Source organism: Leishmania martiniquensis, chromosome 28 (assembly GCF_017916325.1).
Source record: "Leishmania martiniquensis isolate LSCM1 chromosome 28, whole genome shotgun sequence".
Classification (NCBI taxonomy): domain Eukaryota; phylum Euglenozoa; class Kinetoplastea; order Trypanosomatida; family Trypanosomatidae; genus Leishmania; species Leishmania martiniquensis.
Genome location: NC_090163.1, coordinates 214542 through 230000, shown reverse-complemented (window position 1 = coordinate 230000; position 15459 = coordinate 214542). Strand labels below are relative to the sequence as shown.

The following is a 15459-nucleotide window of genomic DNA, read 5'->3' as shown; positions in this document are numbered from 1 at the left end:
TCCCTACATCTGCCCTCATCTCAAGCTGGGTCGCGGCGCTGCCGCCCTACCTGGACTCCCAGCGCGAGACGCTGAGAGAGCTGGCCAACAAGTACATCGAGGAGCTCGTTCAGCTGGTGCGCAGTGGCGCCGTGCACGAGTACGTGACCTCCACCACTAGCGGCCTCATGCACTCCTTCTTCCACATGATGGATGGGTATGCGAAGAGCTTTGAGGTTGCGAAGTCGGCTTCGGGACAGCTGCAGGTGTCGCCGGAGCGTCTGGCCGTCATGGCCGGCGCGCTACCGTCGCTATTCTTTTTGTCGTTGGTGTGGAGCATCGGCGCCACGTGCGACGAGGCGGGGCGGCAGCTCTTTTCCGCAACGTTGTGGCGACTTGCGGAGGCGAATGGTGACAGCCAGTGGCTACCGCAGCGGCCTGACGGGGGCGCGAGCGGCAGTGGCGGGGCGGAGGTGTTCTTGTACGACTATGTTTTCCGCTACGACCCCGCTGGTGTGGTGGAGGCGGTGGCGGCCGCTACCACCGGTGGTGAGGACGGCAATGCTGCAAGCGGCTCTCCGGCGCCCCCGCCCTCCGTGGCGGGCAACTGGGTGCACTGGATGCAAGAGAACCCGCCGCTGGACATTCCTAACGGCACGCGGTTTGACGACATCATCGTCCCCACGATCGATAGTGCGCGTCAAAATTACGTGTTGCAGCACCTGATGGCACATAAGGTCAACGTCGCTGCTGTGGGTCCCACCGGCACCGGCAAGTCTATCTCGCTCGCGCGTCTTGTACTCGGCGGCGGCATGCCGGGCAGCTTTCTTGGCCTCAATTTCACCTTCTCTGCGCAGACGAAGTGTACGATGCTGCAGAATTCGCTGATGGCGAAGCTTGACAAGCGCCGCTCCCACGTTTACGGCGCCCCTGCTGGGAAGCACTTTCTTATCTTTATCGACGATGCAAACCTGCCGCAGCCCGAGAAGTACGGCGCGCAGCCGCCGTTGGAGCTGCTGCGGCAGATGCTCGCGCAGGGTGGCTTCTACAACTTCACAGGCGGAATCAAGTGGTCCTCCATCATCGACTGCTCATTGGTGCTTGCGATGGGGCCGCCTGGCGGAGGACGTAGCCGCATCTCGAGCCGCTTTATGCGTTACTTCAACTACCTTGCCTTCCCCGAAATGTCAGACATGTCGAAGCGCACGATCTTGCGGGCGATCCTCTTCGGCGGCCTCGCGCAGCGCGGCCTGGCCGACAGCCTCGGAAGCGTTTCCTCTGCTCTGGTTGATAGCACTTTGCGTGTGTTCAGCAAGTGTACCCAGGCCTTCCTGCCGACCCCGGCGCACGTGCACTACTCTTTCAACATGCGAGATGTGATGCGTGTCTTCCCCCTGCTGTACGCAGCGGACCCGTCGACGCTGCAGTCTGAGGTGCCCTTTGTGCTGCTTTGGATGCACGAGATGCAGCGCGTCTTCCACGACCGCCTCGTCGACGCGACCGACAAGAGTGTGTTCATCGAGTTTCTCAGCGCCGAGCTGCCGTCTATGGGTGTGGAGCAGTCGTACAGCGAAATCGTGAATGCAGATCGTCTCATCTTTGCCGACGTGCTGAGTGAAAAAGGCGTGTACGAGCAGGTCACCGACATGGGTGCCCTCACGGCGCGCATGAATGAGCTGCTGGAGACGTACAACGACGAGAATGAAGTCAAGATGAACCTCGTGCTCTTTCTCGACGCTATCGAGCATGTCTGTCGTATCTCGCGCATACTGCGGCTGCCAAACGGGCACTGCCTCCTGCTCGGCATCGGCGGATCAGGTCGCAAGTCGCTCACGCGCCTTGCGTGCTCACTGATAGCGGAGATGGAGGTGTTCACGATTGAGCTGACGAAAGGCTTCGGCGTGAAGGAGTGGCACGAGAGCCTTGCAAAGTTGCTGCTCGAGTGCGGCAAAGACGATAAGAAGCGGACTTTTCTCGTCTCCGACACCCAACTGGTGCACCCTACCTTTCTGGAGGACGTGGCGGGTCTGCTCACATCGGGGGATGTGCCGAACCTGTTCGAGGACCAAGACATTGAGCTCATCAACGACAAGTTCCGCGGCGTCTGCCTAAGCGAGAACCTGCCTACGACGAAGGTATCGGTGTACGCGCGCTTTGTGAAGGAGGTGCGGGCAAACCTGCACCTCGTCCTTGCCTTCTCGCCCATCGGAGAGGCGTTTCGCAGCCGCCTACGTATGTTTCCCTCTCTCATCGCGTGTTGCACCATCGACTGGTTCGCCGAGTGGCCTTCCGAGGCGCTGCTGTCGGTAGCCTCAGTGCAGCTGAACGCCACCGACGACGCGGACGTGGTGGGGGCCGCAAGCAATGTGGACTTGGCGAGCTGCTTCGAGGCGGTACATCGCGCAGCGGCGGAGGTGACGGAGCGCTTCTTCATAGAGACGCGCCGTCGCTCGTACGTAACGCCGACGTCGTACTTGGCGCTCCTCTCCAAGTTCAAGGCGATGGCGGCGGCGAAGCGCCGCTTTCTTCGCGAGCAGCGCAGCCGCCTCGAGAAGGGGCTGGATAAGCTTCGACACACCGAGGTGCAGGTGGCAGAGCTCGAGGCCCAGCTCAAGGCGCAGCAACCGGTGCTGGTGGAGAAGAAAGCGGAGATTCAGTCGATGATGGAGCGGCTGACGCTGGACCGCCAGGAGGCAGCGGTGAAGGAGGCGGACGCGCGCAGGGAGGAGGTGGAGGCTTCTGTGAAGGCGGAGGAGTGCTCCAAGATGCGACACGAGTGTGCCGAGCGCTTAGCGGAGGCGGAGCCGGCCCTGGTGGAGGCCGTGAAGGTGCTCTCCAAGATCAAGGCAGCAGAGATTTCGGAGTTGAACAAATACGCGAATCCGCCGAAGGGTGTGCAGTACGTAATGGAGGCGGTCGCGCTGCTGCTCACATTTGGCAACTGCCCAAAGGAGTTCTACAGCGGCCCTGCTGGTGGCCGTAAGTCACCGGACTGGTGGCTGTGCGCGAAGTCCTACATGAAAGACGCGAATCGACTGCTCGACTTGCTCGTGCAGCCTCCTGAGAAAGGCGGCTTTAACCGCGAGGCGATGGAGATGCCGCTGATGGAAAAGGTGCGCGTGTACTACGACAATGACGAGTTTCAGCCGGACAAGGTCAAGACGGTTTCTCTGCCGTGCATGGCCATGTGCCAGTGGGTGCGCGCCATGTACAAGTGGTTCTTTGTGAACCGTGAGATTCAACCGCTCCGCGAGAAGCTTGCCGAGACGGAGGCGGAGCTGGCGGTGGTCATGGAAGCCCTGCGCGCTACCCAGGCAACGCTGGACTGCGTGGTTGCTGCCGTGGCAGCGCTCGAGAAAGAGTACGACGACGCCCTCAACGCGCAGGCTGCTCTCGAGGCGGAGGTGGAGCGGACGTCGCTGAAGCTGCAGCGCGCCGCTAGGCTCATCGATGGTCTTGGCGGCGAGAAGGGCCGCTGGGCCACGCTGGTGGAGCAGTACAAGGAGCAGGAACGCTACATTGTCGGCGACATGATTGTCGCCGCGGCCACCGTGGCCTACTGCGGGCCTCTCACGGCACCCTATCGCAATGACGTGCGGCGGCAATGGAAAGCATACCTCACCACAGCGCAGGTGGAGACGAGCGCAGACTTCGACCTCGTCTCCACCTCAGGAAACGCGGTGCAAATACAGGAGTGGCAGCTTTGCGGCTTACCGACGGATGCGCTGTCCACTGAGAATGCTATCATCCTCGTCAACTCACGAAACTGGCCACTGCTCATCGACCCCCAGGGACAAGCCAACGCGTGGGTGCGCAACATCCACCGCAACGACAACCTGCAGGTGTGCAAGGCGTCAGACGACAAGTTCATGAAGATCGTCGAGAACGCGATTCGCCTTGGCCTGCCGTGCCTCATCGAGAACGTCGGTGAGTCGCTCGACGCCGCGTTAGAACCGCTGCTGCTGAAAAACATCTTCCTGATCGGCAGCATGCCGCACGTCCGCATCGGCGATAGCGCCATCCCGTACGACCACAACTTCAAGCTCTACTTGACGACCAAGTTACCTAACCCAACCTACACGCCCGAGACGATCGTTACCGTGTCACTGCTAAACTTCTTCATCACCCCGAGCGGGCTCGAGGAGCAGCTGCTTGGCAAAACAGTGGAGAAGGAACGGAATGACCTCGAGCTGGAGAAGCAGCGGCTGACGCGCTCCAACGCAGAGAAAAAGTCCGAGCTGAAGGGCCTCCAGGATAGCATTCTTGTCCTCCTCGAACAAGCGGAGGGTGACATTCTTGAGCAGGAAGAGCTCATCATCACACTGGAGAAGAGTAAAGCCAAGTCCACTGAAATCAACGAGGAGCTGGGCAAGGCGAAGACCATGGAGGCGGCGATTGACGAGACACGCAACAGGTACCGCCCGCACGCGGAGCGCGGCTCGCTGCTGTTTTTCTGCGCCTCGCAGCTTGCCATTGTCGACCCCATGTACCAGTTCTCGCTGCAGTGGTTCATGAGCCTGTTTCTCAACGCTGTGGATAACGCCACACAAGTGCCGGCAGCCAAGGAGGCGGTGGAGGACGACGGCGACGTCGTCGAGGACCCGGTAGCGAAACGGGTGCAGAACTTGATGGACTACTTTACCTACTCCTTCTACAGCAACGTGTGCCGCTCCCTGTTTGAGAGGCACAAGCTGATGTTCTCCTTTTACCTCTGCGCCAGCCTCGTGCAGCACAGCGGTTGCATGGTGGACGAGGAGTACCGTTTCCTTCTCACCGGCCCCACCGGCAGTGCCCCGGCCAACGCCCCGCCAAACCCGGCACCGTCGTGGATGACAGAGGGCAGCTGGGCTGAGGTGCTCTTTCTCGACGCACACGTTCCAACATTTTCTGGGTTTGCCCAGCACGTCCGCGACCACTTACCGCACTACAGGGGCCTCTTCGACAGCAACGAAGCGGACGCCGTCCCCCTCGCTGGTGAGTGGCGTGAGAAGGTGACGCCGATGCAGCGGCTGATTGTCATGCGGTGCTTCCGCGTGGACAAGGTAGCGCCGGCCATTCAGCATTTCATTGAGCACTACATGGGCAGCCGATACATTGTGGTGCCGCAGTTCGACTTGATGGACGCCTACAAGGACAGTGACTGCCTGACGCCGCTCATCTTCATCAACTCCGCCGGCTCGGACCCCATGAACGACCTGCTGCGCTTCGCGGAAACGATGCGGATGTCAAAGCGGCTCGATAAGGTATCACTCGGCCAAGGGCAAGGCAAGAAGGCGGAAGAGCTGATCCGTTGCTCGCGGGAGAAGGGCCAGTGGGTACTGCTGCAGAACTGCCACCTCGCCTCGTCCTGGATGCCGACGCTAGAGTCCATTGTGGAGAGCTTCACCCCGGAAACGGTGAAGAAAGAATTTCGCCTGTGGCTAACGTCAATGCCGTCAGACAGCTTCCCGGTCGCGGTGTTGCAAACAGCGGTGAAGATGACGAACGAGCCGCCGATGGGCCTTCGTGCGAACGTGATTCGTTCCTACTACGGCTTCACCCCCGAGGACCTCCAGCAAGAGGAGAAGCCAGCGGAGTTCAAAAAGATGGTGTTCGCCCTGTGCCTTTTCCACGGTGTCATCCAGGAGCGTCGCAAGTTCGGCTCCCTCGGGTTCAACATCGCCTACGAGTTCAACGACTCGGACCGAAACGTCTGCCTGCTCCAGCTCCGGAAGTTCTTGTCCATGTATGACGCCATCCCATACGACGTGCTCACCTTCCTCACCGGCGAGATCAACTACGGCGGGCGCGTCACGGATGATTGGGACCGTCGCTGCCTCATGACGCTCATCAAGCACTTTATCAACCCGGAGGTGCTTGAGGACGGGTACGCCTTCTCGCCGTCTGGGATCTACCACACCCTCGCGCCTGGCAATCGCAAGCACTACCTGGACCACCTCGACGCGTGGCCGCTGAACCCGCAGCCCGAGGTTTTCGGACTGCACGAAAACGCCGACATCACCTGTGCTCAGAACACGGCGCACAGCATTCTGTCAACCGTGCTGGCGCTTGAGTCGCGCGGCGGTGCCAGCACCTCCTTGAGCTCGCGGGAGCAGCTGCTCACGGCAACGGCGACGGAGATTGCGGCGAAGCTGCCGCAGCTGTTCGACATGGCTGCCTTCGCCTCCAAGTACCCGACCAAGTACGAAGAGTCCATGAACACGGTGCTGGTGCAGGAGGCTGGTCGCTACAACCGCCTCCTCAAATTTATCCACACCAACCTCGCGGAATTCCTCAAGGCTGTGCGAGGCGAGGTTGTCATGTCGGTGGAATTGGAGGCGGTCGGCTCGAGCTTCTTTATCAACAGCGTACCGGCGTCCTGGAGCGCGCTGGCGTACCCGTCGCTGAAGCCGCTGTCCAACTGGGTAGAGGACCTGGTGCGGCGGGTTCGCTTCATCGAAGACTGGTACGCGCACGGGCCACCGGTCGCCTTCTGGTTCGGTGGCTTCTTCTTCCCCCAGGCCTTCCTGACCGGCACGCTGCAGAATCACGCCCGCCGAGTTCAGCAGGCGGTCGACAGCATCTCTTTCCAGTTTGGCTTGCAGGACGAGTCCATAGACCACAAGACGGTGCCTCGACCGGAGCAGGGAGCGCTGGTCTACGGCTTGTACCTGGAGGGTGCGCGCTGGGACTCCGTGCAGCACTCGTTGGCTGAGTCTCGCCCCAAGGAGCTCAACGTTGAGATGCCCATGATTCTCTTAGACCCGGTGGTGAACCGCACCCGCGACTCCAAGGACTACGTGTGCCCAGTATACAAGACACTGACGCGCGCTGGTACGTTAAGCACAACCGGGCACTCAACCAACTTTGTCCTTCCCATTGAGATTCCAACCAAGGTGGATCCGGGGCACTGGATCGAGCGCGGCACGGCCTGTGTTGTGTCACTGAACTACTGAGCTGTTGCAGCCAGGGCACCCAAATCTGCAGGCGGTCTCTGCGGATCTCACCTGCGCTTCGCTTGTGGCTTCGCATCACGGTGGACGTACAAAGCGGATGCTGTCTCGCCGCAGAGCGGTGCGTGCATACCAGCACGTGGAGCAGGGCTTTTTTTTAGTGCGTTACCTCAGGGGAAAGCTCCATCGTTTTCTTCATCTTACTGTTGTGTGTGCGTGGGCGCCAGGTTTGCTTTCGCCACTTCTCCTGCCGTTCTACGGCAGCCGCTCGCTCATCAACCCACGCACGCCCTCTCTCCTGCACAGGCGCCACCGTTCACGACGGATCTTCGGTGCTTTCGCGGCGTGCACGTCATCAGACACGTCGCCAGGGAACGATAAAATCGCCTTTTTCGGTTGTTCGTATACTCTCATCCCCATGCAACGACGCGCGCGAGCGTCCCCCGACTCCCGGGCACAGATTTGCGGTGGTCGATGCACACTCGCACCTCCTCTCCGACGCGTACCGCAATACGAATGGACTTACACCACATGTGCGTTGGAGCGTTTCGAGGGCGACGCAGCCCTCGTTCTCCCCATGTGTTTTGCCTCGGCGTCAGGGTGGTCTCTTGGCCTGCGTGCCTGCCTGTGCTTCCTGCTGCTGAACTTGCGGGCTGCGTCTTATCACGTTTCCCCCTTCGCCTTTTAGTACGGCGTACGGGCGTGCGGTGAGAAAGGCCGCGTTGTACTCGGAGCCCAGCTGCTCTTTTTTTAATGCGCCACACAACGACAAACAGACACACACACACGGACACACCTGCGCGTGTCTCGACAGAGGTTCTGCGTTGAAACAGAATGCGCTTTGTTCTTTTTTTTTCTGTGACTGTGATGGTGATGTTGCCGTTTCGCATCGGTCTGCTGCTGTGGTGACGGTTCTCAGTGTGCTGTATCTATGCCAGATGTGCCTGTCAGTGTGTGTGCGTGCGTGCGTACGTGTCAGTCACGTGTTTCCCCACCGCGCACGCGCTCTTCCTTCCCTTCGCACCCGACCTCTTTGCTGATCATGTATAGTCCCGCCCACTCCTCCTTGGCTTCTGTCATGTATGTATTCTGTCGTATTGCGGTTGGTGTGACGGATGCCGTGTGCTACTTTGCGGGTTGGTGGGCACGAGTAAGGGGGTCGTGAGGCTCGGCGGAAGGGCGGTTAGGGTGACGACGCTGGTGACGGAAGCTGAACGACGAGAGGAGGGAGACTGACTCCGTCTCTCCATCGGACTCGCAGACCTTTCGCCCCTACACCTTTCCCTACTCCGCCTATGCACCCCCCTTTCTCCTGCTTCGTCTGCCTTGAGCGATGTCGCTCTCTCTTTCTATAGACGCGTCCCACGACTGCCAACCACCTACCGTAGCACCAGCCAGTAAAGCGCGGTGACGAGCGTTTGCCCCCTGCCCCCTGCCCCCCACCTCAGCCGTAGCAGGAGGGGAGGGGTCAGGCGTAGAAGAGAGAGAGTGAGTGCAGGAAACAGGAGAACATTATGCTGCACACGCTATGCCTGCTTTCCTCGCCGCTTTTGCCCTTCTTCACTCCTTTGGCCCCCTGCGCGAGGGCAGTCGGCCACCATGTTTCGCCCGAATGGCGCAAGGGGGGGACTTCCCGCTTTTCCCACTTTGGCTGATGGGCGTCTCTCTTGCGGTGCTCCCACGTCCTTCTCTCTCTCTCTCACGAACAGTCGTCGCCTCCTCACCACTTTACGCCTCCTGTCCTCTCATCGGCTAGCTGTACATCTATAGATCGATAGTGAACGCGTTGCGCACATCACGCATTGGTGCCGCTTCTCGCCATTCTCCTCCTACGCGCGCTGCAGTAGCCGATTTCTTCACCGGCTCCCTCCCCCCTCTCGCCGTCGTCGCTATCTTCTGCGCTCTCCTCTGTTTTTACCGCCTTCTCTCCCCCCTCCTCTCCCCCCTAAGGGCCTGGCAAGCGTGATGGCGCAGAAGTCGCTGCGGAGCAAGTCGAAGCAGAAGAGCGCAGGCGCGCTGCGGAAGTACGTTGGTGAGGCCAAAAGGAAGTCCACATTCACGAAGGCTAAGAAGACGGCGGAGTCAAGGGCCAGGGCAAACTACATCAGCGCTGTCGAGGCTGCCATGGCCTCCCGTGTGCCCTCTGACCAGCGGTCTAAGCTGTCGATTGTAAAGTCCAGTGGCCCAATGGAGAACAAGAAGCACATGAAGAAGCCGTTGACCCGCGGCCGTAAACGCAAGGGCGGCCACTAAGGGGAGAGGGCGAGACGAAAAAAAAGCATGTGAGCCGAGAGGACGTGTGTCTGTGCATGTGAAAGAAGAGTTATCGTGTGCAAAAAGGTTGGCTCTGTATGCGCGGCTTTAGAGAGAGATGTTGCGGGCCCGCCTGCCGTGACTCCTGCTTTCCTATCTCGCTTTCGCCGCCATGTACACGTGTAACATGTCATGCTGTTGCGCTCGCATGCGTCTTCGGGCATTGCATGTGTGTGTGTGTCCTCTCCATCTCTCCCTACTGTGCTTCAGTTGCACGGTTTCATGAAGGCGAGAGCGTTCCTTCAGGCGTTGACAGGGTCGTAATGTGTGCGTGGGCACGCACAGAGGTACCCACCACGACGTTATCTTTGCCTTTCCCGAGAGACTGGCGATAAGCTCGCCCGCGGTGCACTCAAGGAGAACCGGCAAAGCGTGCGCTCGTAGCGTGCCGAAGCTGAATCGATAACTTGCTTGCTTCGCCGCCAGACTAGTCACTGCTGTCCCTCTCCTCTCACCAATCCGAATGAATGACCCCACGATCGCGGCAGTTTGGTCTTCGTCTCTCTCGGGGCGCACCTGATGTAGCTTTGGTTGGCGCCGAAGAACCCCGCAGATTCCCTGCTCCTCCCTCGCGCGCACACATACGGCCCCCACTCTTTCTCACCCCTTGATGCACTGCCGCAGCCATCTCGTCCATCTTTGCTGACGCCCTCGAGCATCTCGGCAGTCGCACAACTTCCTGTATGCCGCGTGCTTCTGTAAATTTTCTTTTGGAAACGCTCACCTCGCCCTGGGCCTTCTCATCACACTGCTATCTTTGCTTGCTATCAAGCCATCTTATCCACATACATGCGCACACATAGTGGATTAAAACACGCACAGGTCCATCTGCACACACTTACACACACACACACACCTAGGGCGAAAGATTGAGCGCCATGTCCACTACCACTGACTGCACTGCCCCTGCACCACGCGGGCCCGCTGCGGCTCCCGTATGGGGGTCCGACTCTTTCACGAATGCTCATAACACATTCAAGGAGCTATGCGACTCGTATGTGGAGCGCTACATGCTGCAGCGCCACCAAATCGAACACCGAAGCACACTGCAGGCGCGCGACTCGGTGAACGTTCAGACCTCTAACGTTGCCAAGGATCAAGTATCCTTGGCTGCTGCTGCTGCTGCTTCACCCTCCCTGACAGCTCCATCCGAGTTGACACGGGAGTACGCCCGCATGAAGGAGGAGGCAATCACGCAGTGCCAGCGCCACGACGCGCTAGTGGAGCTCTCAGCGCGCAGCACGGAGGAGTTGGAGGCTGAGAATGCATACCTGCGCGCGCTCGTTCTTCGACTTGAGAAACATTATCGGCATGTCACCTCGTTCGAGGCTCCAACGGTTGAGGTCGTGCCTTCCCTGCCCTCTCCCAGCACCGCTCCGCTGGGCGAAAGCATGCCTGTCACCCAGCACCGGCGCAGTCCCTCTGCGGCGTGCCCTGATAGACTCATTAAAGAGGCCGAAGGTCCCGGCCCTTGGCGTGTGTTTCGAAGCGGTTCGGAGGCGTCCCCTGCGCCTGCCACGTCACATCAAGTGAGCGAGTTACAGGAGCAGATCGACCTCCTGCGCGAGGCGGTGCGGGAGCTTAGCCAGCGAGCCTCCGTTACTCGAGGGCACTCTGCCAGTCCAATGCCTGCTGAAGGCGCGGCGCCGTCGATGCAGCCGCGCGCTCTTTCTCCTTTTCCTCGCTGTGCGACACCCACGTGCACGACGGATGTGCGGACGCTGCAGCGGATCATCATGCACCAACAACAGACGATTCGTACGCTGGAGCAGGAGATGGAGGACGTCCACAAGGCCAAGGAGCAAATGGAGCAGGCCATGACGCAGCTGCGCGAGGCCACCGCTGCCATGGAAGTACGCGATGGGGTCGGCGCCGAGGACGAGGATGTAGGCATGCTTGACGCCACGACGCACTGGCGCTCCGCATGCCTCACGGAGGATCGCACCTCTAGCTGCATTCCACTTGTGGAGACCACCTCCGGCGACTATGCATATCAGGAGACCGTTGATCCTGTCTGCAACTCCAGCACCGCCGTGGCAGCCGGTGAAGGCGCGATAGCGCAAGAGATGCTGAACATAGACGTAGAGGCCGCGGCAGAGCAGGTGCCAGAGAAGCGGCGGGCTGCCACTTTCGGCGGAATGCGCCCGCCTCTGTGGTTTGACTGCACCACTGCGCTGGCAGATCCCGTTCGGCTGCCCGGTGCGGTGGCGATGGCGGTGGAGTACGGGGACGAGGATGAGCCGTCCAGCGGCACGCGAACTCCGCTTCCGCGCCGTACAGTGGTGCTGCATCAGCGCTTGTCCTCGGCCGTCGGCGACACCTCGTCTGTGAGTGGCGGAGCCGGCGTTGATGAGAGTCCCTTTACCCGACGCACGCAGATGAGCTGTGGCACGGGGTCGAATCGCCGCACCTCCGCAGCCGGATCCTTTGCTGCCTTGTAAGGCGCTCGACGCTCCAGTCCAGTGCGTGCTCTCTGGCTCGCTTTCTTGTGTGATCGACGCCGTGCCCGGAGACCTTCCTTTGAAGGAGGGGAGGGATGGGCGGGTGGGCAGCTGGAAAGACGCAGCCGCTGCATCGCCTGATTGCCCTTTCTCCTCGGCATTCCTCTTCAGTTTCTTATTATTCGTGTGTGTGTGTGTTTGTGCTTGAGGGGGAGGAGGGCTGGGCCAGGAGGGACCGTCATGGAGCGTGTTGGCCGATCCTCTCCCACTCTCTACCCCACAAACACACACACAAACATAAAGGCGCACCGCCAACTCATAAATTAGATGCACTCCCCACAACCTTCTTTTTGTGTTGTCTTCATGTTCACGAGAACGTCCTCAACCTTGCGGGCGGAGATGGGCACATCGCTGCCCGAGCCTCTCTCTGGTTGATATTTGCCTCTTGTCTTCTCTTCACTTGTAGACTTATACTTTTACGGGCATGTTTCTGTCTGGTTGGGCTGCGGTGACGGAATGAAGGACCTCTCCGCATTCGTCCCGTCTCCTCTCTGCGCGGTAATGGTGCCTCTGAGGCTCCTACAGTGGAGCAACGATGCATGCATGTGAGCTGTGAGAAGAGCGCTTCTGAAGGCCCCGGACGTTCGCACGAGAGACACATGTAGGCAGAGGCGCCGTGTGACCGCTGCGCACATCGCGTTCATGTGGCTTTGTGCACATATACGTGCATGCCTATATTATACGTATGCGTGCGCGTCTGTACTGGTGTGTGCGAAAGGATGTTTCTGAAGTCTAACTGATTTATTTTGATTTTACACATGCTCAAGCTGTGACGAAAAAAAACGCCCATACACACCCACACGCCATTGTCACACGGACTGTATTTTGAGTGCAGAATTTGTTGAATTGTGGCCCAGCCCGCCTTCTCATCACGCGCGCCCTTGCACCTCCTTCCTGTTCCCAAGCGACATCAAAGACGACCATTTTGTGTGTCGAACGTATTCTGGAGAGGGAGCCGGGACATCGAGGGTGGGGGGCAGGACTCCTCGACGCCCGTATGAAACGACCAAAGCGGTAAATAAGTGCGCGGGTGTGGTCTCCTCACGGAAGTTTCACGGACGCATGCAGCTGCGTGTGGTGGTGGTCGCGGTCGTCCACGGCGCACGCGCTCGCGGCTCTACGCACGAGTATCTCGCGGCCACCCCCCATTTTACGATGGCGGCTTCCCCTCCCTTTGGCATCACGATGCCCTCCTGCGCTCCTCCTGCGATTCCCTGACGCCCGTGCGTCAGCTCATAATGGCATTTTTTGCTGTCCTCTATGAGATTGAGCACCACGGAAGCCTCCCCACACACATACGATCGTCGCCCTCCTTCGCCCCGTTGACATCCACCCGCCGCCTTTTTTGTCTAATTTCGGCGTTTCGCGGGCGCCTTTGAGTTACCTGTTTCCTGCCACTGTGCCATAACTGCGGGCGCTCACTGCCGACTGCAGTCTTTGCAAAACACTCGCCGCGCCACCCCGTCGTATACAGCACGCTTTCTGCTTCCTCGCCGTGTTTCCCTTTCCCGAAAATAGTGGCGCTCACGGTGCGTCACAGCAGGCGCAGAGGGAGAAAGCGTCTTCCCTCTTGTCGCCCACCTGCTCACGCCTCGATTTCTTTGAAGACCCTTTCCACAGGCGCTCATCTCGATAGGCTGTGCGCCTGTGGGCAGGCACAGTGGACTCGCATTAGGGGGGAGCTCTCATAGGTTACACCCACGCAGACAAGGCAGAGGTGGTGGTGGCCCCCCGAAGAAACGGCACGACTGTGCACGTCGAGCTCAAGAGAAAGCCAAGAAAGGGGCAGAAGGTTTTGGTTGATTTCTGCTCTCTCGCTCACCACATCACATACGGAGTGGTAGAAAGAGACGTATGCGCCTGCCTCCGACACAGGTGCATACGTCGCTCACGGTCATACACAGCATTCAGGACGGGAAACAGAAGAGAATACACCGACCCTCACACACACACACACACACAAACATACAGGCGGTGCTCTCAATTGATTCATATACACATAACGAGAGCAGGATACAATCAGACTAAAGCTGAGCGGCGCGTTCGACAAGTGCCCTAGGCCTCTCGGTCTCTCCTTTCACCCTCCCTCCATTAGTCACGCGTACTCGCCCGAGATCTTCGTGAGCTTGATGCCACTGGTACTGCTTCGTACCCTCCGCTGTTCTTTAGCGCTTCCTTCGCAGCCTGTTTTCTCGCTGGAAACAGCGGGACGGCATCATCTTGCCATAGAGCGGCCATTAGCGTGAATAGCGTACGGCTGACTGTTTTCCTGAAGGTGTGGACTGCGGTGCTTTCTGCAACTGTTTCATGAGGAGCTCATTTCGTTGTTGTTCTTTTTTTTCTCACTGTGTGTGTGTATGTGTACTTGTCGGCATTTTTTTGCGCGCTTTCGGCCGTGGTGATCCCTTTTCTTCTCACTCCTCCACATCCGTCAGGCTGCGAGCGCTCCGCTCGGGTGATGCCGGTCAGTTTCTGCGCGTCTGTCTGCGCATATGCCCCTCTCGGCCTTTTTCTCTCTCCATAGTGTTTGCGTTATCGTATTCTTCGCTTCTGCAGCCGCTCCATTGGATTTCTCCTTAACCCCAAATTTTGTTTTGCTTCTGTTTGGAAAGGGCTCACAGAGACTCATTATCTCGCTTGCACTCGTCCCTCTTCGTTCGCCGTTCAACCCGGCGCTTGCGCCAGGACCTCGCGCACGCGGAGCACATATAGGCTTTCATCAATCGAGCGGTGGTGGGCTTGCATACGAGCCTCTTTTTTGTTGTTGTTGTTTGGCAAAGCTGTTTGTGTGTGCCTCTGTGTGCTGCTTTCCTCTCCCATCGCATTTTTTATTGTCTCAGGGGCCTTTTCTTCAGCCTCGCCTGTCGGCCTCCTTCTTCCTCCCATTCCGCAGGCACACACCTCTCTGCCGTTTCGCCTTGTTCTTGCAGGCAGCGGCGCATATCTCATCGTCTGCGTATCTGCGTATCTCCCAGCTCGCACTTGTCTCTGGTGTGCTCTGCTCTCTCTCTCTCTCTGTGTCGGAGGCCTTTGCGCACCTTCTTGCCTATTGCTCTCTCTCTTTTTCTCTCCATTGTTCATCTGTGCGACAGTGCCACCGTCTCTTTCCGGCTCGCTCTCTGTCCATAATTAGACACTGCTGCCTTCTTTCTTGCCCCCCTCCTCCGTCGCAGGAGGCACTCACTGACTCTACGGGTGGCACCGCTCGCTCTTCCGTGTTTCTTGTGGCTGCGTCTGTTTGCCTATCCCCTTTCCTCCCTCCCTCTCTTCCCTGCCCACACGCTGATTGCCCGCCCCTCACCACCATCGCCTCCCTCTCATCTCGCCAGGCTCTTCTACGTCTTGGCGCCGTTTTTTTCCCTTACCTGCTCTTCATCTCATATCTCTTCCTTGCCTTCTCTCTCTCTCCCTGCGTGCTCGATTGGACAGTGGCAACTTGAGGCTGAGGTGGCGACAGGGAGCAAAATTCGCTCTCAGAAATCAAATCAGGCTGTCTGTAGGTGATTACATATACAGTGGCTCTGGATCACACCCGTGGGCTCGAATCGGTGCGTATGGTCGTTCTTGTTCGTTCTCCGTGTTTCTTGGCCTCTTTTCTTGAAGGCCTCACTCGAGCCCTCCCTCCCTCCCCCCTCTTCCGCGCGCACTGTATCTCACCTTCTGTGCGTATTCGGTCTCGTGCAATCAAGTGGTGGATACGCAGTCTATTTTGGGGGAAAAGACTGACCAGCCAA

The 15459-nt window shown here is 59.0% G+C and overlaps 3 protein-coding genes across 3 annotated transcripts in view; all 3 read left to right on the top strand.

The window, feature by feature from the left end:
• LSCM1_03075 (uncharacterized protein) overlaps positions 1 to 6914 on the top strand; it is a gene marked incomplete at both ends in the record, with an annotated part of 12822 nt that extends 5908 nt beyond the window's left edge. Inside the window, one exon of the mRNA XM_067320627.1 lies at positions 1 to 6914. This exon is cut by the window's left edge and continues 5908 nt beyond it. Coding sequence (XP_067177237.1) covers positions 1 to 6914 — 6914 coding nt within the window.
• A 1962-nt stretch (positions 6915 to 8876) lies between these two features.
• On the top strand, positions 8877 to 9164 carry LSCM1_03074 (uncharacterized protein; the record flags this gene model as incomplete). Its single annotated transcript, XM_067320626.1, has 1 exon — positions 8877 to 9164. One exon carries the CDS (start codon positions 8877 to 8879, stop codon positions 9162 to 9164), a length of 288 nt encoding a protein of 95 aa, XP_067177236.1.
• Positions 9165 to 10102: 938 nt separating this feature from the next.
• On the top strand, positions 10103 to 11665 carry LSCM1_03073 (uncharacterized protein; the record flags this gene model as incomplete). Its single annotated transcript, XM_067320625.1, has 1 exon — positions 10103 to 11665. One exon carries the CDS (start codon positions 10103 to 10105, stop codon positions 11663 to 11665), a length of 1563 nt encoding a protein of 520 aa, XP_067177235.1.
• Positions 11666 to 15459: the final 3794 nt, after the last annotated feature.